Source organism: Hyperolius riggenbachi, chromosome 10 (genome assembly GCF_040937935.1).
Source record: "Hyperolius riggenbachi isolate aHypRig1 chromosome 10, aHypRig1.pri, whole genome shotgun sequence".
Classification (NCBI taxonomy): domain Eukaryota; kingdom Metazoa; phylum Chordata; class Amphibia; order Anura; family Hyperoliidae; genus Hyperolius; species Hyperolius riggenbachi.
This window is the reverse complement of record NC_090655.1, coordinates 211,149,723-211,176,403: the sequence shown is the minus strand read 5'-3', so window position 1 is coordinate 211,176,403 and position 26,681 is coordinate 211,149,723. Positions and strand designations below refer to the sequence as shown.

At 40.2% G+C, this 26,681-nt stretch overlaps 1 protein-coding gene across 1 annotated transcript in view; it reads right to left on the bottom strand.

The window, feature by feature from the left end:
* Positions 1-7,888: 7,888 nt before the first annotated feature.
* The window catches only part of LOC137536784 (octapeptide-repeat protein T2-like), a 124,668-nt gene continuing 105,875 nt past the window's right edge, over positions 7,889-26,681 (bottom strand). The window contains exons 10-11 of the mRNA XM_068258986.1: positions 11,101-11,164; positions 7,889-7,920 (exon numbers count right to left, since the gene is read on the bottom strand). Of these exons, the coding sequence (XP_068115087.1) occupies positions 7,889-7,920; positions 11,101-11,164 (96 nt within the window). The remainder of the gene's footprint in view (positions 7,921-11,100; positions 11,165-26,681) is intronic.

The window sequence follows — 26,681 nt, the reverse complement described above, 5'->3', positions numbered from 1 at the left end:
CTTCTATCACCATCGTCTTCTTTATTCCCAGTCTTCCACCTCATCTTCTGTCACCTTTCCTGAAACGAAACACTGAAATGCACACTTTATTTATCTCGGGCTCACCTGTGTTGCCTTCTATCACCATCTTCTTTTTTCCATTCTTCTACCTCATCTTCTGTCACCTTTCCTGAAACGAAACACTGAAATGCACACTTTATTTATCTCAGACTCACCTGTGCTGCCTTCTATCACCATCTTTTTCTTTTTTTCCAGTCTTCCACCTCATCTTATGTCACCTTTACTGAAACAAAACACTGAAATGCACACTTTATTTATCTCGGACTCACCTGTGCTGCCTTCTATCACCATCTTCTTCTTTTTTTCTAGTCTCCCACCTCATCTTCTGTCACCTTTCCTGAAACGAAACACTAAAAAGGAACACTTTATTTATCTCGGACTCACCTGTGCTGCCTTCTATCACCATCTTCTTCTTTTTTTCTATTCTTCCACCTCATCTTCTGTCACCTTTCCTGAAACAAAACACTGAAATGCACACTTTATTTATCTTGGACTCACCTGTGCTGCCTTCTATCACCTTCTTCTTCTTTTTTCCAGTCATCCGCATCATCTTCTGTCATTTTTCCTGAAACGAAACACTGAAATGCACACTTTATGTATCTTGAACTCACCTGTGCTGCCTTCTATGAGCATCGTCTTCTTTTTTCCAGTCATCCGCATCATCTTCTGTCATTTTTCCTGAAATGAAACACTGAAATGCACACTTTATGTATCTTGAACTCACCTGTGCTGCCTTCTATCAGCATCATCTTCTTTATTCCCAGTCTTCACCTCATCTTCTGTCACCTTTCCTGAAACGAAACACTGAAATGCACACTTTATTTATCTCGGGCTCACCTGTGTTGCCTTCTATCACCATCTTATTTTTTCCATTCTTCCACCTCATCTTCTGTCACCTTTCCTGAAACAAAACACTGAAATGCACACTTTATGTATCTCAGACTCACCTGTGCTGTCTTCTATCACCATCTTATTCTTTTTTTCCAGTCTTCCACCTCATGTTCTGTCACCTTTCCTAAAACAAAACACTGAAATGCACTCTTTATTTATCTCAGACTCACCTGTGTGCCTTCTATCACCATCTTTTTCTTTTTTTCCAGTCTTCCACCTCATCTTATGTCACCTTTACTGAAACAAAACACTGAAATGCACACTTTATTTATCTCGGACTCACCTGTGCTGCCGTCTTTCACCATCTTCTTTTTTCCAGTCTTCCACCTACTCTTCTGTCACCTTTCCTGAAACGAAACACTGAAATGCACACTTTATTTATCTTAAACTCACCTGTGCTGCCTTCTATCACCATCGTCTTCTTTATTCCCAGTCTTCCACCTCATCTTCTGTCACCTTTCCTGAAACGAAACACTGAAATGCACACTTTATTTATCTCAGACTCACCTGTGCTGCCTTCTATCACCATCTTTTTCTTTTTTTCCAGTCTTCCACCTCATCTTATGTCACCTTTACTGAAACAAAACACTGAAATGCACACTTTATTTATCTCGGACTCACCTGTGCTGCCTTCTTTAACCGTCTTCTTTTTGCCAGTCTTCCACCTACTCTTCTGCCACCTTTCCTGAAACGAAACACTGAAATGCACACTTTATTTATCTTGAACTCACCTGTGCTGCCTTCTATCACCATCGTCTTCTTTATTCCCAGTCTTCCACCTAATCTTCTGTCACCTTTCCTGAAACGAAACACTGAAATGCACACTTTATTTATCTCGGGCTCACCTGTGTTGCCTTCTATCACCATCTTCTTTTTTCCATTCTTCTACCTCATCTTCTGTCACCTTTCCTGAAACGAAACACTGAAATGCACACTTTATTTATCTCGGACTCACCTGTGTGCCTTCTATCACCATCTTTTTCTTTTTTTTCCAGTTTTCCACTTCATCTTATGTCACCTTTACTGAAACGAAACACTGAAATGCACACTTTATTTATCTTGGACTCACCTGTGCTGCCTTCTATCACCTTCTTCTTCTTTTTTCCAGTCATCCACATCATCTTCTGTCATTTTTCCTGAAACGAAACACTGAAATGCACACTTTATGTATCTTGAACTCACCTGTGCTGCCTTCTATCAACATCGTCTTCTTTATTCCCAGTCTTCACCTCATCTTCTGTCACCTTTCCTGAAACGAAACACTGAAATGCACACTTTATTTATCTCGGGCTCACCTGTGTTGCCTTCTATCACCATCTTCTTTTTTCCATTCTTCCACCTCATCTTCTGTCACCTTTCCTGAAACAAAACACTGAAATGCACACTTTATTTATCTCAGACGCACCTGTGCTGTCTTCTATCACCATCTTCTTCTTTTTTTCCAGTCTTCCACCTCATGTTCTGTCACCTTTCCTAAAACAAAACACTGAAATGCACACTTTATTTATCTCAGACTCACCTGTGTGCCTTCTATCACCATCTTTTTCTTTTTTTTCCAGTCTTCCACCTCATCTTATGTCACCTTTACTGAAACAAAACACTGAAATGCACACTTTATTTATCTCGGACTCACCTGTGCTGCCTTCTTTCACCATCTTCTTTTTTCCAGTCTTCCACCTATTCTTCTGTCACCTTTCCTGAAACGAAACACTGAAATGCACACTTTATTTATCTTGAACTCACCTGTGCTGCCTTCTATCACCATCGTCTTCTTTATTCCCAGTCTTCCACCTCATCTTCTGTCACCTTTCCTAAAACGAAACACTGAAATGCACACTTTATTTATCTCGGGCTCACCTGTGTTGCCTTCTATCACCATCTTCTTTTTTCCTTTCTTCTACCTCATCTTCTGTCACCTTTCCTGAAACAAAACACTGAAATGCACACTTTATTTATCTCGGACTCACCTGTGTGCCTTCTATCACCATCTGTTTCTTTTTTTCCAGTTTTCCACTTAATCTTATGTCACCTTTACTGAAACGAAACACTGAAATGCACACTTTATTTATCTCGGACTCACCTGTGCTGCCTTCTATCACCTTCTTCTTCTTTTTTCCAGTCATCCGCATCATCTTCTGTCATTTTTCCTGAAACGAAACACTGAAAAGCACACTTGATTTTATCTTGAACTCACCTGTACTCCCTTCTATCAGCATCGTCTTCTTTATTCCCAGTCTTCACCTCATCTTCTGTCACCTTTCCTGAAACGAAACACTGAAATGCACACTTTATTTATCTCGGGCTCACCTGTGTTGCCTTCTATCACCATCTTCGTTTTTCCATTCTTCCACCTCATCTTCTGTCACCTTTCCTGAAACAAAACACTGAAATGCACACTTTATTTATCTCAGACTCACCTGTGCTGTCTTCTATCACCATCTTCTTCTTTTTTTCCAGTCTTCCACCTCATGTTCTGTCACCTTTCCTAAAACAAAACACTGAAATGCACACTTTATTTATCTCGGACTCACCTGTGCTGCCTTCTATCACCATCTTCTTCTTTTTTTTCCAGTCTTCCACCTCATCTTCTGTCACCTTTCCTAAAATGAAACACTGAAATGCACAATTAATTTATCTCGGACTCACCTGTGCTGCCTTCTATCACCATCTTCTTCTTTTTTTCTAGTCTCCCACCTCATCTTCTGTCACCTTTCCTGAAACGAAACACTAAAAAGGAACACTTTATTTATCTCGGACTCACCTGTGCTGCCTTCTATCACCATCTTCTTCTTTTTTTCTATTCTTCCACTTCATCTTCTGTCACCTTCCCTGAAACAAAACACTGAAATGCACACTTTATTTATCTTGGACTCACCTGTGCTGCCTTCTATCACCTTCTTCTTCTTTTTTCCAGTCATCCGCATCATCTTCTGTCATTTTTCCTGAAACGAAACACTGAAATGCACACTTTATGTATCTTGAACTCACCTGTGCTGCCTATTATGAGCATCGTCTTCTTTTTTCCAGTCATCCGCATCATCTTCTGTCATTTTTCCTGAAATGAAACACTGAAATGCACACTTTATGTATCTTGAACTCACCTGTGCTGCCTTCTATCAGCATCGTCTTCTTTATTCCCAGTCTTCACCTCATCTTCTGTCACCTTTCCTGAAACGAAACACTGAAATGCACACTTTATTTATCTCGGGCTCACCTGTGTTGCCTTCTATCACCATATTCTTTTTTCCATTCTTCCACCTCACCTTCTGTCACCTTTCCTGAAACAAAACACTGAAATGCACACTTTATTTATCTCAGACTCACCTGTGCTGTCTTCTATCACCATCTTCTTCTTTTTTTCCAGTCTTCCACCTCATGTTCTGTCACCTTTCCTAAAACAAAACACTGAAATGCACACTTTATTTATCTCAGACTCACCTGTGTGCCTTCTATCACCATCTTTTTCTTTTTTTCCAGTCTTCCACCTCATCTTATGTCACCTTTACTGAAACAAAACACTGAAATGCACACTTTATTTATCTCAGACTCACCAGTGCTGCCTTCTTTCACCATCTTCTTTTTTCCAGTCTTCCACCTACTCTTCTGTCACCTTTCCTGAAACGAAACACTGAAATGCACACTTTATTTATCTTGAACTCACCTGTGCTGCCTTCTATCACCATCGTCTTCTTTATTCCCAGTCTTCCACCTCATCTTCTGTCACCTTTCCTAAAACGAAACACTGAACTGCACACTTTATTTATCTCGGGCTCACCTGTGTAGCCTTCTATCACCATCTTCTTTTTTCCATTCTTCTACCTCATCTTCTGTCACCTTTCCTGAAACGAAACACTGAAATGCACACTTTATTTATCTCGGACTCACCTGTGCTGTCTTCTATCACCATCTTCTTCTTTTTTTCCAGTCTTCCACCTTATGTTCTGTCACCTTTCCTAAAACAAAACACTGAAATGCACACTTTATTTATCTCAGACTCACCTGTGTGCCTTCTATCACCATCTTTTTCTTTTTTTCCAGTCTTCCACCTCATCTTATGTCACCTTTACTGAAACTAAACACTGAAATGCACACTTTATTTATCTCAGACTCACCAGTGCTGCCTTCTTTCACCATCTTCTTTTTTCCAGTCTTCCACCTACTCTTCTGTCACCTTTCCTGAAACGAAACACTGAAATGCACACTTTATTTATCTTGAACTCACCTGTGCTGCCTTCTATCACCATCGTCTTCTTTATTCCCAGTCTTCCACCTCATCTTCTGTCACCTTTCCTAAAACGAAACACTGAACTGCACACTTTATTTATCTCGGGCTCACCTGTGTTGCCTTCTATCACCATCTTCTTTTTTCCATTCTTCTACCTCATCTTCTGTCACCTTTCCTGAAACGAAACACTGAAATGCACACTTTATTTATCTCGGACTCACCTGTGCTGTCTTCTATCACCATCTTCTTCTTTTTTTCCAGTCTTCCACCTCATGTTCTGTCACCTTTCCTAAAACAAAACACTGAAATGCACACTTTATTTATCTCGGACTCACCTGTGCTGCCTTCTATCACCATCTTCTTCTTTTTTTCTAGTCTCCCACCTCATCTTCTGTCACCTTTCCTGAAACGAAACACTGAAATGCACACTTTATTTATCTCGGACTCACCTGTGCTGCCTTCTATCACCATCTTCTTTTTTTCTAGTCTTCCACCTCATCTTCTGTCACCTTTCCTGAAACAAAACACTGAAATGCACACTTTATTTATCTCGCACTCACCTGTGCTACCTTCTATCACCATCTTCTTTTTTCCAGTCTTCCACTTCATCTTCTGTCACCTTTCCTTAAACGATACGCTGAAATGCACACTTTATTTATCACGGATTCACCTGTGCTGCCTTCTATCACCATCTTCTTCTTTTTTTCCAGTCTTCCGCCTCATCTTCTGTCACCTTTCCTGAAATGAAACACAGAAATGCACACTTTATTTATCTCGGACTCACCTGTGCTGCCTTCTGTCACCATCTTCTTCTTTTTTTCCAGTCTTTTACCTCATCTTCTGTCACCTTTCCTGAAACGAAACACTGAAATGCACACTTTATCTGAGACTCACCTGTGCTGCCTTCTATCACCATCTTCTTCTTTTTTCTAGTCTTCCACCTCATCTTCTGTCACCTTTCCTGAAACGAAACTCTGAAATGCACACTTAATTATCTTGAACTCACCTGTGCTGCCTTCTATCAGCATCGTCTTCTTTATTCCCAGTTTTCACCTCATCTTCTGTAACCTTTCCTGAAACGAAACACTGAAATGCACACTTTATTTATCTCTGGCTCACCTGTGTTGCCTTCTATCACCATCTTCTTTTTTCCATTCTTCCACCTCATCTTCTGTCACCTTTCCTGAAACAAAACACTGAAATGCACACTTTATTTATCTCACACTCACCTGTGTGCCTTCTATCACCATCTTCTTCTTTTTTTCCAGTCTTCCACCTCATTTTCTGTCACCTTTCCTAAAACAAAACACTGAAATGTACTCTTTATTTATCTCAGACTCACCTGTGCTGCCTTCTTTCACCATCTTCTTTTTTCCAGTCTTCCACCTACTCTTCTGTCACCTTTCCTGAAACGAAACTCTGAAATGCACACTTAATTATCTTGAACTCACCTGTGCTGCCTTCTATCAGCATCGTCTTCTTTATTCCCAGTTTTCACCTCATCTTCTGTAACCTTTCCTGAAACGAAACACTGAAATGCACACTTTATCTCTGGCTCACCTGTGTTGCCTTCTATCACCATCTTCTTTTTTCCATTCTTCCACCTCATCTTCTGTCACCTTTCCTGAAACAAAACACTGAAATGCACACTTTATTTATCTCTGGCTCACCTGTGTTGCCTTCTATCACCATCTTCGTTTTTCCATTCTTCCACCTCATCTTCTGTCACCTTTCCTGAAACAAAACACTGAAATGCACACTTTATTTATCTCAGACTCACCTGTGTTGCCTTCTATCACCATCTTCTTTTTTCCATTCTTCTACCTCATCTTCTGTCACCTTTCCTGAAACGAAACACTGAAATGCACACTTTATTTATCTCGGACTCACCTGTGCTGTCTTCTATCACCATCTTCTTCTTTTTTTCCAGTCTTCCACCTCATGTTCTGTCACCTTTCCTAAAACAAAACACTGAAATGCACACTTTATTTATCTCACACTCACCTGTGTGCCTTCTATCACCATCTTTTTCTTTTTTTCCAGTCTTCCACCTCATCTTATGTCACCTTTACTGAAACAAAACACTGAAATGCACACTTTATTTATCTCAGACTCACCAGTGCTGCCTTCTTTCACCATCTTCTTTTTTCCAGTCTTCCACCTACTCTTCTGTCACCTTTCCTGAAACGAAACACTGAAATGCACACTTTATTTATCTTGAACTCACCTGTGCTGCCTTCTATCACCATCGTCTTCTTTATTCCCAGTCTTCCACCTCATCTTCTGTCACCTTTCCTAAAACGAAACACTGAACTGCACACTTTATTTATCTCGGGCTCACCTGTGTTGCCTTCTATCACCATCTTCTTTTTTCCATTCTTCTACCTCATCTTCTGTCACCTTTCCTGAAACGAAACACTGAAATGCACACTTTATTTATCTCGGACTCACCTGTGCTGTCTTCTATCACCATCTTCTTCTTTTTTTCCAGTCTTCCACCTCATGTTCTGTCACCTTTCCTAAAACAAAACACTGAAATGCACACTTTATTTATCTCGGACTCACCTGTGCTGCCTTCTATCACCATCTTCTTCTTTTTTTCTAGTCTCCCACCTCATCTTCTGTCACCTTTCCTGAAACGAAACACTGAAATGCACACTTTATTTATCTCGGACTCACCTGTGCTGCCTTCTATCACCATCTTCTTTTTTTCTAGTCTTCCACCTCATCTTCTGTCACCTTTCCTGAAACAAAACACTGAAATGCACACTTTATTTATCTCGCACTCACCTGTGCTACCTTCTATCACCATCTTCTTTTTTCCAGTCTTCCACTTCATCTTCTGTCACCTTTCCTTAAACGATACGCTGAAATGCACACTTTATTTATCACGGATTCACCTGTGCTGCCTTCTATCACCATCTTCTTCTTTTTTTCCAGTCTTCCGCCTCATCTTCTGTCACCTTTCCTGAAATGAAACACAGAAATGCACACTTTATTTATCTCGGACTCACCTGTGCTGCCTTCTATCACCATCTTCTTCTTTTTTTCCAGTCTTTTACCTCATCTTCTGTCACCTTTCCTGAAACGAAACACTGAAATGCACACTTTATCTGAGACTCACCTGTGCTGCCTTCTATCACCATCTTCTTCTTTTTTCTAGTCTTCCACCTCATCTTCTGTCACCTTTCCTGAAACGAAACTCTGAAATGCACACTTAATTATCTTGAACTCACCTGTGCTGCCTTCTATCAGCATCGTCTTCTTTATTCCCAGTTTTCACCTCATCTTCTGTAACCTTTCCTGAAACGAAACACTGAAATGCACACTTTATTTATCTCTGGCTCACCTGTGTTGCCTTCTATCACCATCTTCTTTTTTCCATTCTTCCACCTCATCTTCTGTCACCTTTCCTGAAACAAAACACTGAAATGCACACTTTATTTATCTCACACTCACCTGTGTGCCTTCTATCACCATCTTCTTCTTTTTTTCCAGTCTTCCACCTCATTTTCTGTCACCTTTCCTAAAACAAAACACTGAAATGTACTCTTTATTTATCTCAGACTCACCTGTGCTGCCTTCTTTCACCATCTTCTTTTTTCCAGTCTTCCACCTACTCTTCTGTCACCTTTCCTGAAACGAAACTCTGAAATGCACACTTAATTATCTTGAACTCACCTGTGCTGCCTTCTATCAGCATCGTCTTCTTTATTCCCAGTTTTCACCTCATCTTCTGTAACCTTTCCTGAAACGAAACACTGAAATGCACACTTTATCTCTGGCTCACCTGTGTTGCCTTCTATCACCATCTTCTTTTTTCCATTCTTCCACCTCATCTTCTGTCACCTTTCCTGAAACAAAACACTGAAATGCACACTTTATTTATCTCTGGCTCACCTGTGTTGCCTTCTATCACCATCTTCGTTTTTCCATTCTTCCACCTCATCTTCTGTCACCTTTCCTGAAACAAAACACTGAAATGCACACTTTATTTATCTCAGACTCACCTGTGCTGTCTTCTATCACCATCTTCTTCTTTTTTTCCAGTCTTCCACCTCATGTTCTGTCACCTTTCCTAAAACAAAACACTGAAATGCACACTTTATTTATCTCTGGCTCACCTGTGCTGCCTTCTATCACCATCTTCTTCTTTTTTTTCCAGTCTTCCACCTCATCTTCTGTCACCTTTCCTAAAATGAAACACTGAAATGCACAATTAATTTATCTCGGACTCACCTGTGCTGCCTTCTATCACCATCTTCTTCTTTTTTTCTATTCTTCCACCTCATCTTCTGTCACCTTTCCTGAAACAAAACACTGAAATGCACACTTTATTTATCTTGGACTCACCTGTGCTGCCTTCTATCACCTTCTTCTTCTTTTTTCCAGTCATCCGCATCATCTTCTGTCATTTTTCCTGAAACGAAACACTGAAATGCACACTTTATGTATCTTGAACTCACCTGTGCTGCCTTCTATGAGCATCGTCTTCTTTTTTCCAGTCATCCGCATCATCTTCTGTCATTTTTCCTGAAATGAAACACTGAAATGCACACTTTATGTATCTTGAACTCACCTGTGCTGCCTTCTATCAGCATCGTCTTCTTTATTCCCAGTCTTCACCTCATCTTCTGTCACCTTTCCTGAAACGAAACACTGAAATGCACACTTTATTTATCTCGGGCTCACCTGTGTTGCCTTCTATCACCATATTCTTTTTTCCATTCTTCCACCTCACCTTCTGTCACCTTTCCTGAAACAAAACACTGAAATGCACACTTTATTTATCTCAGACTCACCTGTGCTGTCTTCTATCACCATCTTCTTCTTTTTTTCCAGTCTTCCACCTCATCTTATGTCACCTTTACTGAAACAAAACACTGAAATGCACACTTTATTTATCTCGGACTCACCAGTGCTGCCTTCTTTCACCATCTTATTTTTTCCAGTCTTCCACCTACTCTTCTGTCACCTTTCCTGAAACGAAACACTGAAATGCACACTTTATTTATCTTGAACTCACCTGTGCTGCCTTCTATCACCATCGTCTTCTTTATTCCCAGTCTTCCACCTCATCTTCTGTCACCTTTCCTGAAATGAAACACTGAAATGCACACTTTATTTATCTCAGGCTCACCTGTGTTGCCTTCTATCACCATCTTCTTTTTTCCATTCTTCTACCTCATCTTCTGTCACCTTTCCTGAAACGAAACACTGAAATGCACACTTTATTTATCTCAGACTCACCTGTGCTGCCTTCTATCACCATCTTTTTTTTTTTCCAGTCTTCCACCTCATCTTATGTCACCTTTACTGAAACAAAACACTGAAATGCACACTTTATTTATCTCGGACTCACCTGTGCTGCCTTCTTTAACCGTCTTCTTTTTTCCATTCTTCTACCTCATCTTCTGTCACCTTTCCTGAAACGAAACACTGAAATGCACACTTTATTTATCTCAGACTCACCTGTGCTGCCTTCTATCACCATCTTTTTCTTTTTTTCCAGTTTTCCACTTCATCTTATGTCACCTTTACTGAAACGAAACACTGAAATGCACACTTTATTTATCTTGAACTCACCTGTGCTGCCTTCTATCACCATCGTCTTCTTTATTCCCAGTCTTCCACCTAATCTTCTGTCACCTTTCCTGAAACGAAACACTGAAATGCACACTTTATTTATCTCGGGCTCACCTGTGTTGCCTTCTATCACCATCTTCTTTTTTCCATTCTTCTACCTCATCTTCTGTCACCTTTCCTGAAACGAAACACTGAAATGCACACTTTATTTATCTCAGACTCACCTGTGCTGCCTTCTATCACCATCTTTTTCTTTTTTTCCAGTCTTCCACCTCATCTTATGTCACCTTTACTGAAACAAAACACTGAAATGCACACTTTATTTATCTCGGACTCACCTGTGCTGCCTTCTTTAACCGTCTTCTTTTTGCCAGTCTTCCACCTACTCTTCTGCCACCTTTCCTGAAACGAAACACTGAAATGCACACTTTATTTATCTTGAACTCACCTGTGCTGCCTTCTATCACCATCGTCTTCTTTATTCCCAGTCTTCCACATAATCTTCTGTCACCTTTCCTGAAACGAAACACTGAAATGCACACTTTATTTATCTTGTGCTCACCTGTGTTGCCTTCTATCACCATCTTCTTTTTTCCATTCTTCTACCTCATCTTCTGTCACCTTTCCTGAAACGAAACACTGAAATGCACACTTTATTTATCTCTGACTCACCTGTGTGCCTTCTATCACCATCTTTTTCTTTTTTTCCAGTTTTCCACTTCATCTTATGTCACCTTTACTGAAACGAAACACTGAAATGCACACTTTATTTATCTTGGACTCACCTGTGCTGCCTTCTATCACCTTCTTCTTCTTTTTTCCAGTCATCCACATCATCTTCTGTCATTTTTCCTGAAACGAAACACTGAAATGCACACTTTATGTATCTTGAACTCACCTGTGCTGCCTTCTATCAACATCGTCTTCTTTATTCCCAGTCTTCACCTCATCTTCTGTCACCTTTCCTGAAACGAAACACTGAAATGCACACTTTATTTATCTCGGGCTCACCTGTGTTGCCTTCTATCACCATCTTCTTTTTTCCATTCTTCCACCTCATCTTCTGTCACCTTTCCTGAAACAAAACACTGAAATGCACACTTTATTTATCTCAGACGCACCTGTGCTGTCTTCTATCACCATCTTCTTCTTTTTTTCCAGTCTTCCACCTCATGTTCTGTCACCTTTCCTAAAACAAAACACTGAAATGCACACTTTATTTATCTCAGACTCACCTGTGTGCCTTCTATCACCATCATTTTCTTTTTTTTCCAGTCTTCCACCTCATCTTATGTCACCTTTACTGAAACAAAACACTGAAATGCACACTTTATTTATCTCGGACTCACCTGTGCTGCCTTCTTTCACCATCTTCTTTTTTCCAGTCTTCCACCTATTCTTCTGTCACCTTTCCTGAAACGAAACACTGAAATGCACACTTTATTTATCTTGAACTCACCTGTGCTGCCTTCTATCACCATCGTCTTCTTTATTCCCAGTCTTCCACCTCATCTTCTGTCACCTTTCCTAAAACGAAACACTGAAATGCACACTTTATTTATCTCGGGCTCACCTGTGTTGCCTTCTATCACCATCTTCTTTTTTTCCTTTCTTCTACCTCATCTTCTGTCACCTTTCCTGAAACAAAACACTGAAATGCACACTTTATTTATCTCGGACTCACCTGTGTGCCTTCTATCACCATCTGTTTCTTTTTTTCCTGTTTTCCACTTCATCTTATGTCACCTTTACTGAAACGAAACACTGAAATGCACACTTTATTTATCTCGGACTCACCTGTGTGCCTTCTATCACCATCTGTTTCTTTTTTTTCCTGTTTTCCACTTCATCTTATGTCACCTTTCCTGAAACGAAACACTGAAATGCACACTTTATTTATCTCGGGCTCACCTGTGTTGCCTTCTATCACCATCTTCTTTTTTCCATTCTTCTACCTCATCTTCTGTCACCTTTCCTGAAACGAAACACTGAAATGCACACTTTATTTATCTCAGACTCACCTGTGCTGCCTTCTATCACCATCTTTTTCTTTTTTTCCAGTCTTCCACCTCATCTTATGTCACCTTTACTGAAACAAAACACTGAAATGCACACTTTATTTATCTCGGACTCTCCTGTGCTGCCTTCGTTAACCGTCTTCTTTTTGCCAGTCTTCCACCTACTCTTCTGCCACCTTTCCTGAAACGAAACACTGAAATGCACACTTTATTTATCTTGAACTCACCTGTGCTGCCTTCTATCAGCATCGTCTTCTTTATTCCCAGTCTTCACCTCATCTTCTGTCACCTTTCCTGAAACGAAACACTGAAATGCACACTTTATTTATCTCGGGCTCACCTGTGTTGCCTTCTATCACCATATTCTTTTTTCCATTCTTCCACCTCACCTTCTGTCACCTTTCCTGAAACAAAACACTGAAATGCACACTTTATTTATCTCAGACTCACCTGTGCTGTCTTCTATCACCATCTTCTTCTTTTTTTCCAGTCTTCCACCTCATGTTCTGTCACCTTTCCTAAAACAAAACACTGAAATGCACACTTTATTTATCTCAGACTCACCTGTGTGCCTTCTATCACCATCTTTTTCTTTTTTTCCAGTCTTCCACCTCATCTTATGTCACCTTTACTGAAACAAAACACTAAAATGCACACTTTATTTATCTCAGACTCACCAGTGCTGCCTTCTTTCACCATCTTCTTTTTTCCAGTCTTCCACCTACTCTTCTGTCACCTTTCCTGAAACGAAACACTGAAATGCACACTTTATTTATCTTGAACTCACCTGTGCTGCCTTCTATCACCTTCTTCTTCTTTTTTCCAGTCATCCGCATCATCTTCTGTCATTTTTCCTGAAACGAAACACTGAAATGCACACTTTATGTATCTTGAACTCACCTGTGCTGCCTTCTATGAGCATCGTCTTCTTTTTTCCAGTCATCCGCATCATCTTCTGTCATTTTTCCTGAAATGAAACACTGAAATGCACACTTTATGTATCTTGAACTCACCTGTGCTGCATTCTATCAGCATCGTCTTCTTTATTCCCAGTCTTCACCTCATCTTCTGTCACCTTTCCTGAAACGAAACACTGAAATGCACACTTTATTTATCTCGGGCTCACCTGTGTTGCCTTCTATCACCATATTCTTTTTTCCATTCTTCCACCTCACCTTCTGTCACCTTTCCTGAAACAAAACACTGAAATGCACACTTTATTTATCTCAGACTCACCTGTGCTGTCTTCTATCACCATCTTCTTCTTTTTTTCCAGTCTTCCACCTCATGTTCTGTCACCTTTCCTAAAACAAAACACTGAAATGCACACTTTATTTATCTCAGACTCACCTGTGTGCCTTCTATCACCATCTTTTTCTTTTTTTCCAGTCTTCCACCTCATCTTATGTCACCTTTACTGAAACAAAACACTGAAATGCACTCTTTATTTATCTCAGACTCACCAGTGCTGCCTTCTTTCACCATCTTCTTTTTTCCAGTCTTCCACCTACTCTTCTGTCACCTTTCCTGAAACGAAACACTGAAATGCACACTTTATTTATCTTGAACTCACCTGTGCTGCCTTCTATCACCATCGTCTTCTTTATTCCCAGTCTTCCACCTCATCTTCTGTCACCTTTCCTAAAACGAAACACTGAACTGCACACTTTATTTATCTCGGGCTCACCTGTGTTGCCTTCTATCACCATCTTCTTTTTTCCATTCTTCTACCTCATCTTCTGTCACCTTTCCAGAAACGAAACACTGAAATGCACACTTTATTTATCTCGGACTCACCTGTGCTGTCTTCTATCACCATCTTCTTCTTTTTTTCCAGTCTTCCACCTCATGTTCTGTCACCTTTCCTAAAACAAAACACTGAAATGCACACTTTATTTATCTCAGACTCACCTGTGTGCCTTCTATCACCATCTTTTTCTTTTTTTCCAGTCTTCCACCTCATCTTATGTCACCTTTACTGAAACAAAACACTGAAATGCACACTTTATTTATCTCAGACTCACCAGTGCTGCCTTCTTTCACCATCTTCTTTTTTCCAGTCTTCCACCTACTCTTCTGTCACCTTTCCTGAAACGAAACACTGAAATGCACACTTTATTTATCTTGAACTCACCTGTGCTGCCTTCTATCACCATCGTCTTCTTTATTTCCAGTCTTCCACCTCATCTTCTGTCACCTTTCCTAAAACGAAACACTGAACTGCACACTTTATTTATCTCGGGCTCACCTGTGTTGCCTTCTATCACCATCTTCTTTTTTCCATTCTTCTACCTCATCTTCTGTCACCTTTCCTGAAACGAAACACTGAAATGCACACTTTATTTATCTCGGACTCACCTGTGCTGTCTTCTATCACCATCTTCTTCTTTTTTTCCAGTCTTCCACCTCATGTTCTGTCACCTTTCCTAAAACAAAACACTGAAATGCACACTTTATTTATCTCGGACTCACCTGTGCTGCCTTCTATCACCATCTTCTTCTTTTTTTCTAGTCTCCCACCTCATCTTCTGTCACCTTTCCTGAAACGAAACACTGAAATGCACACTTTATTTATCTCGGACTCACCTGTGCTGCCTTCTATCACCATCTTCTTTTTTTCTAGTCTTCCACCTCATCTTCTGTCACCTTTCCTGAAACAAAACACTGAAATGCACACTTTATTTATCTCGCACTCACCTGTGCTACCTTCTATCACCATCTTCTTTTTTCCAGTCTTCCACTTCATCTTCTGTCACCTTTCCTTAAACGATACGCTGAAATGCACACTTTATTTATCACGGATTCACCTGTGCTGCCTTCTATCACCATCTTCTTCTTTTTTTCCAGTCTTCCGCCTCATCTTCTGTCACCTTTCCTGAAATGAAACACAGAAATGCACACTTTATTTATCTCGGACTCACCTGTGCTGCCTTCTATCACCATCTTCTTCTTTTTTTCCAGTCTTTTACCTCATCTTCTGTCACCTTTCCTGAAACGAAACACTGAAATGCACACTTTATCTGAGACTCACCTGTGCTGCCTTCTATCACCATCTTCTTCTTTTTTTCCAGTCTTCCACCTCATTTTCTGTCACCTTTCCTAAAACAAAACACTGAAATGTACTCTTTATTTATCTCAGACTCACCTGTGCTGCCTTCTTTCACCATCTTCTTTTTTTCCAGTCTTCCACCTACTCTTCTGTCACCTTTCCTGAAACGAAACTCTGAAATGCACACTTAATTATCTTGAACTCACCTGTGCTGCCTTCTATCAGCATCGTCTTCTTTATTCCCAGTTTTCACCTCATCTTCTGTAACCTTTCCTGAAACGAAACACTGAAATGCACACTTTATCTCTGGCTCACCTGTGTTGCCTTCTATCACCATCTTCTTTTTTCCATTCTTCCACCTCATCTTCTGTCACCTTTCCTGAAACAAAACACTGAAATGCACACTTTATTTATCTCTGGCTCACCTGTGTTGCCTTCTATCACCATCTTCGTTTTTCCATTCTTCCACCTCATCTTCTGTCACCTTTCCTGAAACAAAACACTGAAATGCACACTTTATTTATCTCAGACTCACCTGTGCTGTCTTCTATCACCATCTTCTTCTTTTTTTCCAGTCTTCCACCTCATGTTCTGTCACCTTTCCTAAAACAAAACACTGAAATGCACACTTTATTTATCTCTGGCTCACCTGTGCTGCCTTCTATCACCATCTTCTTCTTTTTTTTCCAGTCTTCCACCTCATCTTCTGTCACCTTTCCTAAAATGAAACACTGAAATGCACAATTAATTTATCTCGGACTCACCTGTGCTGCCTTCTATCACCATCTTCTTCTTTTTTTCTAGTCTCCCACCTCATCTTCTGTCACCTTTCCTGAAACGAAACACTAAAAAGGAACACTTTATTTATCTCGGACTCACCTGTGCTGCCTTCTATCACCATCTTCTTCTTTTTTTCTATTCTTCCACCTCATCTTCTGTCACCTTTCCTGAAACAAAACACTGAAATGCACACTTTATTTATCTTGGACTCACCTGTGCTGCCTTCTATCACCTTCTTCTTCTTTTTTCCAGTCATCCGCATCATCTTCTGTCATTTTTCCTGAAACGAAACACTAAAATGCACACTTTATGTATCTTGAACTCACCTGTGCTGCCTTCTATGAGCATCGTCTTCTTTTTTCCAGTCATCCGCATCATCTTCTGTCATTTTTCCTGAAATGAAACACTGAAATGCACACTTTATGTATCTTGAACTCACCTGTGCTGCCTTCTATCAGCATCGTCTTCTTTATTCCCATTCTTCCACCTCATCTTCTGTCACCTTTCCTGAAACAAAACACTGAAATGCACACTTTATTTATCTCTGGCTCACCTGTGTTGCCTTCTATCACCATCTTCGTTTTTCCATTCTTCCACCTCATCTTCTGTCACCTTTCCTGAAACAAAACACTGAAATGCACACTTTATTTATCTCAGACTCACCTGTGCTGTCTTCTATCACCATCTTCTTCTTTTTTTCCAGTCTTCCACCTCATGTTCTGTCACCTTTCCTAAAACAAAACACTGAAATGCACACTTTATTTATCTCTGGCTCACCTGTGCTGCCTTCTATCACCATCTTCTTCTTTTTTTTCCAGTCTTCCACCTCATCTTCTGTCACCTTTCCTAAAATGAAACACTGAAATGCACAATTAATTTATCTCGGACTCACCTGTGCTGCCTTCTATCACCATCTTCTTCTTTTTTTCTAGTCTCCCACCTCATCTTCTGTCACCTTTCCTGAAACGAAACACTAAAAAGGAACACTTTATTTATCTCGGACTCACCTGTGCTGCCTTCTATCACCATCTTCTTCTTTTTTTCTATTCTTCCACCTCATCTTCTGTCACCTTTCCTGAAACAAAACACTGAAATGCACACTTTATTTATCTTGGACTCACCTGTGCTGCCTTCTATCACCTTCTTCTTCTTTTTTCCAGTCATCCGCATCATCTTCTGTCATTTTTCCTGAAACGAAACACTAAAATGCACACTTTATGTATCTTGAACTCACCTGTGCTGCCTTCTATGAGCATCGTCTTCTTTTTTCCAGTCATCCGCATCATCTTCTGTCATTTTTCCTGAAATGAAACACTGAAATGCACACTTTATGTATCTTGAACTCACCTGTGCTGCCTTCTATCAGCATCGTCTTCTTTATTCCCAGTCTTCACCTCATCTTCTGTCACCTTTCCTGAAACGAAACACTGAAATGCACACTTTATTTATCTCGGGCTCACCTGTGTTGCCTTCTATCACCATATTCTTTTTTCCATTCTTCCACCTCACCTTCTGTCACCTTTCCTGAAACAAAACACTGAAATGCACACTTTATTTATCTCAGACTCACCTGTGCTGTCTTCTATCACCATCTTCTTCTTTTTTTCCAGTCTTCCACCTCATGTTCTGTCACCTTTCCTAAAACAAAACACTGAAATGCACACTTTATTTATCTCAGACTCACCTGTGTGCCTTCTATCACCATCTTTTTCTTTTTTTCCAGTCTTCCACCTCATCTTATGTCACCTTTACTGAAACAAAACACTGAAATGCACACTTTATTTATCTCAGACTCACCAGTGCTGCCTTCTTTCACCATCTTCTTTTTTCCAGTCTTCCACCTACTCTTCTGTCACCTTTCCTGAAACGAAACACTGAAATGCACACTTTATTTATCTTGAACTCACCTGTGCTGCCTTCTATCACTATCGTCTTCTTTATTCCCAGTCTTCCACCTCATCTTCTGTCACCTTTCCTAAAACGAAACACTGAACTGCACACTTTATTTATCTCGGGCTCACCTGTGTTGCCTTCTATCACCATCTTCTTTTTTCCATTCTTCTACCTCATCTTCTGTCACCTTTCCTGAAACGAAACACTGAAATGCACACTTTATTTATCTCGGACTCACCTGTGCTGTCTTCTATCACCATCTTCTTCTTTTTTTCCAGTCTTCCACCTCATGTTCTGTCACCTTTCCTAAAACAAAACACTGAAATGCACACTTTATTTATCTCGGACTCACCTGTGCTGCCTTCTATCACCATCTTCTTCTTTTTTTCTAGTCTCCCACCTCATCTTCTGTCACCTTTCCTGAAACGAAACACTGAAATGCACACTTTATTTATCTCGGACTCACCTGTGCTGCCTTCTATCACCATCTTCTTTTTTTCTAGTCTTCCACCTCATCTTCTGTCACCTTTCCTGAAACGAAACACTGAAATGCACACTTTATTTATCTCGGGCTCACCTGTGTTGCCTTCTATCACCATCTTATTTTTTCCATTCTTCCACCTCATCTTCTGTCACCTTTCCTGAAACAAAACACTGAAATGCACACTTTATGTATCTCAGACTCACCTGTGCTGTCTTCTATCACCATCTTATTCTTTTTTTCCAGTCTTCCACCTCATGTTCTGTCACCTTTCCTAAAACAAAACACTGAAATGCACTCTTTATTTATCTCAGACTCACCTGTGTGCCTTCTATCACCATCTTTTTCTTTTTTTCCAGTCTTCCACCTCATCTTATGTCACCTTTACTGAAACAAAACACTGAAATGCACACTTTATTTATCTCGGACTCACTTGTGCTGCCGTCTTTCACCATCTTCTTTTTTCCAGTCTTCCACCTACTCTTCTGTCACCTTTCCTGAAACGAAACACTGAAATGCACACTTTATTTATCTTGAACTCACCTGTGCTGCCTTCTATCACCATCGTCTTCTTTATTCCCAGTCTTCCACCTCATCTTCTGTCACCTTTCCTGAAACGAAACACTGAAATGCACACTTTATTTATCTCGGGCTCACCTGTGTTGCCTTCTATCACCATCTTCTTTTTTCCATTCTTCTACCTCATCTTCTGTCACCTTTCCTGAAACGAAACACTGAAATGCACACTTTATTTATCTCAGACTCACCTGTGCTGCCTTCTATCACCATCTTTTTCTTTTTTTCCAGTCTTCCACCTCATCTTATGTCACCTTTACTGAAACAAAACACTGAAATGCACACTTTATTTATCTCGGACTCACCTGTGCTGCCTTCTATCACCATCTTCTTCTTTTTTTTCCAGTCTTCCACCTCATCTTCTGTCACCTTTCCTAAAATGAAACACTGAAATGCACAATTAATTTATCTCGGACTCACCTGTGCTGCCTTCTATCACCATCTTCTTCTTTTTTTCTAGTCTCCCACCTCATCTTCTGTCACCTTTCCTGAAACGAAACACTGAAATGCACACTTTATTTATCTCGGGCTCACCTGTGTTGCCTTCTATCACCATCTTCTTTTTTCCATTCTTCTACCTCATCTTCTGTCACCTTTCCTGAAACGAAACACTGAAATGCACACTTTATTTATCTCGGACTCACCTGTGTGCCTTCTATCACCATCTTTTTCTTTTTTTCCAGTTTTCCACTTCATCTTATGTCACCTTTACTGAAACGAAACACTGAAATGCACACTTTATTTATCTTGGACTCACCTGTGCTGCCTTCTATCACCTTCTTCTTCTTTTTTCCAGTCATCCACATCATCTTCTGTCATTTTTCCTGAAACGAAACACTGAAATGCACACTTTATGTATCTTGAACTCACCTGTGCTGCCTTCTATCAACATCGTCTTCTTTATTCCCAGTCTTCACCTCATCTTCTGTCACCTTTCCTGAAACGAAACACTGAAATGCACACTTTATTTATCTCGGGCTCACCTGTGTTGCCTTCTATCACCATCTTCTTTTTTCCATTCTTCCACCTCATCTTCTGTCACCTTTCCTGAAACAAAACACTGAAATGCACACTTTATTTATCTCAGACGCACCTGTGCTGTCTTCTATCACCATCTTCTTCTTTTTTTCCAGTCTTCCACCTCATGTTCTGTCACCTTTCCTAAAACAAAACACTGAAATGCACACTTTATTTATCTCAGACTCACCTGTGTGCCTTCTATCACCATCTTTTTCTTTTTTTTCCAGTCTTCCACCTCATCTTATGTCACCTTTACTGAAACAAAACACTGAAATGCACACTTTATTTATCTCGGACTCACCTGTGCTGCCTTCTTTCACCATCTTCTTTTTTCCAGTCTTCCACCTATTCTTCTGTCACCTTTCCTGAAACGAAACACTGAAATGCACACTTTATTTATCTTGAACTCACCTGTGCTGCCTTCTATCACCATCGTCTTCTTTATTCCCAGTCTTCCACCTCATCTTCCGTCACCTTTCCTAAAACGAAACACTGAAATGCACACTTTATTTATCTCGGGCTCACCTGTGTTGCCTTCTATCACCATCTTCTTTTTTCCTTTCTTCTACCTCATCTTCTGTCACCTTTCCTGAAACAAAACACTGAAATGCACACTTTATTTATCTCGGACTCACCTGTGTGCCTTCTATCACCATCTGTTTCTTTTTTTCCAGTTTTCCACTTCATCTTATGTCACCTTTACTGAAACGAAACACTGAAATGCACACTTTATTTATCTCGGACTCACCTGTGCTGCCTTCTATCACCTTCTTCTTCTTTTTTCCAGTCATCCGCATCATCTTCTGTCATTTTTCCTGAAACGAAACACTGAAAAGCACACTTGATTTTATCTTGAACTCACCTGTACTCCCTTCTATCAGCATCGTCTTCTTTATTCCCAGTCTTCACCTCATCTTCTGTCACCTTTCCTGAAACGAAACACTGAAATGCACACTTTATTTATCTCGGACTCACCTGTGTTGCCTTCTATCACCATCTTCGTTTTTCCATTCTTCCACCTCATCTTCTGTCACCTTTCCTGAAACAAAACACTGAAATGCACACTTTATTTATCTCAGACTCACCTGTGCTGTCTTCTATCACCATCTTCTTCTTTTTTTCCAGTCTTCCACCTCATGTTCTGTCACCTTTCCTAAAACAAAACACTGAAATGCACACTTTATTTATCTCGGACTCACCTGTGCTGCCTTCTATCACCATCTTCTTCTTTTTTTTCCAGTCTTCCACCTCATCTTCTGTCACCTTTCCTAAAATGAAACACTGAAATGCACAATTAATTTATCTCGGACTCACCTGTGCTGCCTTCTATCACCATCTTCTTCTTTTTTTCTAGTCTCCCACCTCATCTTCTGTCACCTTTCCTGAAACGAAACACTAAAAAGGAACACTTTATTTATCTCGGACTCACCTGTGCTGCCTTCTATCACCATCTTCTTCTTTTTTTCTATTCTTCCACCTCATCTTCTGTCACCTTTCCTGAAACAAAACACTGAAATGCACACTTTATTTATCTTGGACTCACCTGTGCTGCCTTCTATCACCTTCTTCTTCTTTTTTCCAGTCATCCGCATCATCTTCTGTCATTTTTCCTGAAACGAAACACTGAAATGCACACTTTATGTATCTTGAACTCACCTGTGCTGCCTTCTATGAGCATCGTCTTCTTTTTTCCAGTCATCCGCATCATCTTCTGTCATTTTTCCTGAAATGAAACACTGAAATGCACACTTTATGTATCTTGAACTCACCTGTGCTGCCTTCTATCAGCATCGTCTTCTTTATTCCCAGTCTTCACCTCATCTTCTGTCACCTTTCCTGAAACGAAACACTGAAATGCACACTTTATTTATCTCGGGCTCACCTGTGTTGCCTTCTATCACCATATTCTTTTTTCCATTCTTCCACCTCACCTTCTGTCACCTTTCCTGAAACAAAACACTGAAATGCACACTTTATTTATCTCAGACTCACCTGTGCTGTCTTCTATCACCATCTTCTTCTTTTTTTCCAGTCTTCCACCTCATGTTCTGTCACCTTTCCTAAAACAAAACACTGAAATGCACACTTTATTTATCTCAGACTCACCTGTGTGCCTTCTATCACCATCTTTTTCTTTTTTTCCAGTCTTCCACCTCATCTTATGTCACCTTTACTGAAACAAAACACTGAAATGCACACTTTATTTATCTCAGACTCACCAGTGCTGCCTTCTTTCACCATCTTCTTTTTTCCAGTCTTCCACCTACTCTTCTGTCACCTTTCCTGAAACGAAACACTGAAATGCACACTTTATTTATCTTGAACTCACCTGTGCTGCCTTCTATCACCATCGTCTTCTTTATTCCCAGTCTTCCACCTCATCTTCTGTCACCTTTCCTAAAACGAAACACTGAACTGCACACTTTATTTATCTCGGGCTCACCTGTGTTGCCTTCTATCACCATCTTCTTTTTTCCATTCTTCTACCTCATCTTCTGTCACCTTTCCTGAAACGAAACACTGAAATGCACACTTTATTTATCTCGGACTCACCTGTGCTGTCTTCTATCACCATCTTCTTCTTTTTTTCCAGTCTTCCACCTCATGTTCTGTCACCTTTCCTAAAACAAAACACTGAAATGCACACTTTATTTATCTCGGACTCACCTGTGCTGCCTTCTATCACCATCTTCTTCTTTTTTTCTAGTCTCCCACCTCATCTTCTGTCACCTTTCCTGAAACGAAACACTGAAATGCACACTTTATTTATCTCGGACTCACCTGTGCTGCCTTCTATCACCATCTTCTTTTTTTCTAGTCTTCCACCTCATCTTCTGTCACCTTTCCTGAAACAAAACACTGAAATGCACACTTTATTTATCTTGCACTTACCTGTGCTACCTTCTATCACCATCTTCTTTTTTCCAGTCTTCCACTTCATCTTCTGTCACCTTTCCTTAAACGATACGCTGAAATGCACACTTTATTTATCACGGATTCACCTGTGCTGCCTTCTATCACCATCTTCTTCTTTTTTTCCAGTCTTCCGCCTCATCTTCTGTCACCTTTCCTGAAATGAAACACAGAAATGCACACTTTATTTATCTCGGACTCACCTGTGCTGCCTTCTATCACCATCTTCTTCTTTTTTTCCAGTCTTTTACCTCATCTTCTGTCACCTTTCCTGAAACGAAACACTGAAATGCACACTTTATCTGAGACTCACCTGTGCTGCCTTCTATCACCATCTTCTTCTTTTTTCTAGTCTTCCACCTCATCTTCTGTCACCTTTCCTGAAACGAAACTCTGAAATGCACACTTAATTATCTTGAACTCACCTGTGCTGCCTTCTATCAGCATCGTCTTCTTTATTCCCAGTTTTCACCTCATCTTCTGTAACCTTTCCTGAAACGAAACACTGAAATGCACACTTTATTTATCTCTGGCTCACCTGTGTTGCCTTCTATCACCATCTTCTTTTTTCCATTCTTCCACCTCATCTTCTGTCACCTTTCCTGAAACAAAACACTGAAATGCACACTTTATTTATCTCACACTCACCTGTGTGCCTTCTATCACCATCTTCTTCTTTTTTTCCAGTCTTCCACCTCATTTTCTGTCACCTTTCCTAAAACAAAACACTGAAATGTACTCTTTATTTATCTCAGACTCACCTGTGCTGCCTTCTTTCACCATCTTCTTTTTTCCAGTCTTCCACCTACTCTTCTGTCACCTTTCCTGAAACGAAACTCTGAAATGCACACTTAATTATCTTGAACTCACCTGTGCTGCCTTCTATCAGCATCGTCTTCTTTATTCCCAGTTTTCACCTCATCTTCTGTAACCTTTCCTGAAACGAAACACTGAAATGCACACTTTATTTATCTCTGGCTCACCTGTGTTGCCTTCTATCACCATCTTCTTTTTTCCATTCTTCCACCTCATCTTCTGTCACCTTTCCTGAAAAAAAACACTGAAATGCACACTTTATTTATCTCTGGCTCACCTGTGTTGCCTTCTATCACCATCTTCGTTTTTCCATTCTTCCACCTCATCTTCTGTCACCTTTCCTGAAACAAAACACTGAAATGCACACTTTATTTATCTCAGACTCACCTGTGCCGCTTCTATCACCATCTTCTTCTTTTTTTCCAGTCTTCCACCTCATGTTCTGTCACCTTTCCTAAAACAAAACACTGAAATGCACACTTTATTTATCTCTGGCTCACCTGTGCTGCCTTCTATCACCATCTTCTTCTTTTTTTTCCAGTCTTCCACCTCATCTTCTGTCACCTTTCCTAAAATGAAACACTGAAATGCACAATTAATTTATCTCGGACTCACCTGTGCTGCCTTCTATCACCATCTTCTTCTTTTTTTCTAGTCTCCCACCTCATCTTCTGTCACCTTTCCTGAAACGAAACACTAAAAAGGAACACTTTATTTATCTCGGACTCACCTGTGCTGCCTTCTATCACCATCTTCTTCTTTTTTTCTATTCTTCCACCTCATCTTCTGTCACCTTTCCTGAAACAAAACACTGAAATGCACACTTTATTTATCTTGGACTCACCTGTGCTGCCTTCTATCACCTTCTTCTTCTTTTTTCCAGTCATCCGCATCATCTTCTGTCATTTTTCCTGAAACGAAACACTAAAATGCACACTTTATGTATCTTGAACTCACCTGTGCTGCCTTCTATGAGCATCGTCTTCTTTTTTCCAGTCATCCGCATCATCTTCTGTCATTTTTCCTGAAATGAAACACTGAAATGCACACTTTATGTATCTTGAACTCACCTGTGCTGCCTTCTATCAGCATCGTCTTCTTTATTCCCAGTCTTCACCTCATCTTCTGTCACCTTTCCTGAAACGAAACACTGAAATGCACACTTTATTTATCTCGGGCTCACCTGTGTTGCCTTCTATCACCATATTCTTTTTTCCATTCTTCCACCTCACCTTCTGTCACCTTTCCTGAAACAAAACACTGAAATGCACACTTTATTTATCTCAGACTCACCTGTGCTGTCTTCTATCACCATCTTCTTCTTTTTTTCCAGTCTTCCACCTCATGTTCTGTCACCTTTCCTAAAACAAAACACTGAAATGCACACTTTATTTATCTCAGACTCACCTGTGTGCCTTCTATCACCATCTTTTTCTTTTTTTCCAGTCTTCCACCTCATCTTATGTCACCTTTACTGAAACAAAACACTGAAATGCACACTTTATTTATCTCAGACTCACCAGTGCTGCCTTCTTTCACCATCTTCTTTTTTCCAGTCTTCCACCTACTCTTCTGTCACCTTTCCTGAAACGAAACACTGAAATGCACACTTTATTTATCTTGAACTCACCTGTGCTGCCTTCTATCACTATCGTCTTCTTTATTCCCAGTCTTCCACCTCATCTTCTGTCACCTTTCCTAAAACGAAACACTGAACTGCACACTTTATTTATCTCGGGCTCACCTGTGTTGCCTTCTATCACCATCTTCTTTTTTCCATTCTTCTACCTCATCTTCTGTCACCTTTCCTGAAACGAAACACTGAAATGCACACTTTATTTATCTCGGACTCACCTGTGCTGTCTTCTATCACCATCTTCTTCTTTTTTTCCAGTCTTCCACCTCATGTTCTGTCACCTTTCCTAAAACAAAACACTGAAATGCACACTTTATTTATCTCGGACTCACCTGTGCTGCCTTCTATCACCATCTTCTTCTTTTTTTCTAGTCTCCCACCTCATCTTCTGTCACCTTTCCTGAAACGAAACACTGAAATGCACACTTTATTTATCTCGGACTCACCTGTGCTGCCTTCTATCACCATCTTCTTTTTTTCTAGTCTTCCACCTCATCTTCTGTCACCTTTCCTGAAACGAAACACTGAAATGCACACTTTATTTATCTCGGGCTCACCTGTGTTGCCTTCTATCACCATCTTATTTTTTCCATTCTTCCACCTCATCTTCTGTCACCTTTCCTGAAACAAAACACTGAAATGCACACTTTATGTATCTCAGACTCACCTGTGCTGTCTTCTATCACCATCTTATTCTTTTTTTCCAGTCTTCCACCTCATGTTCTGTCACCTTTCCT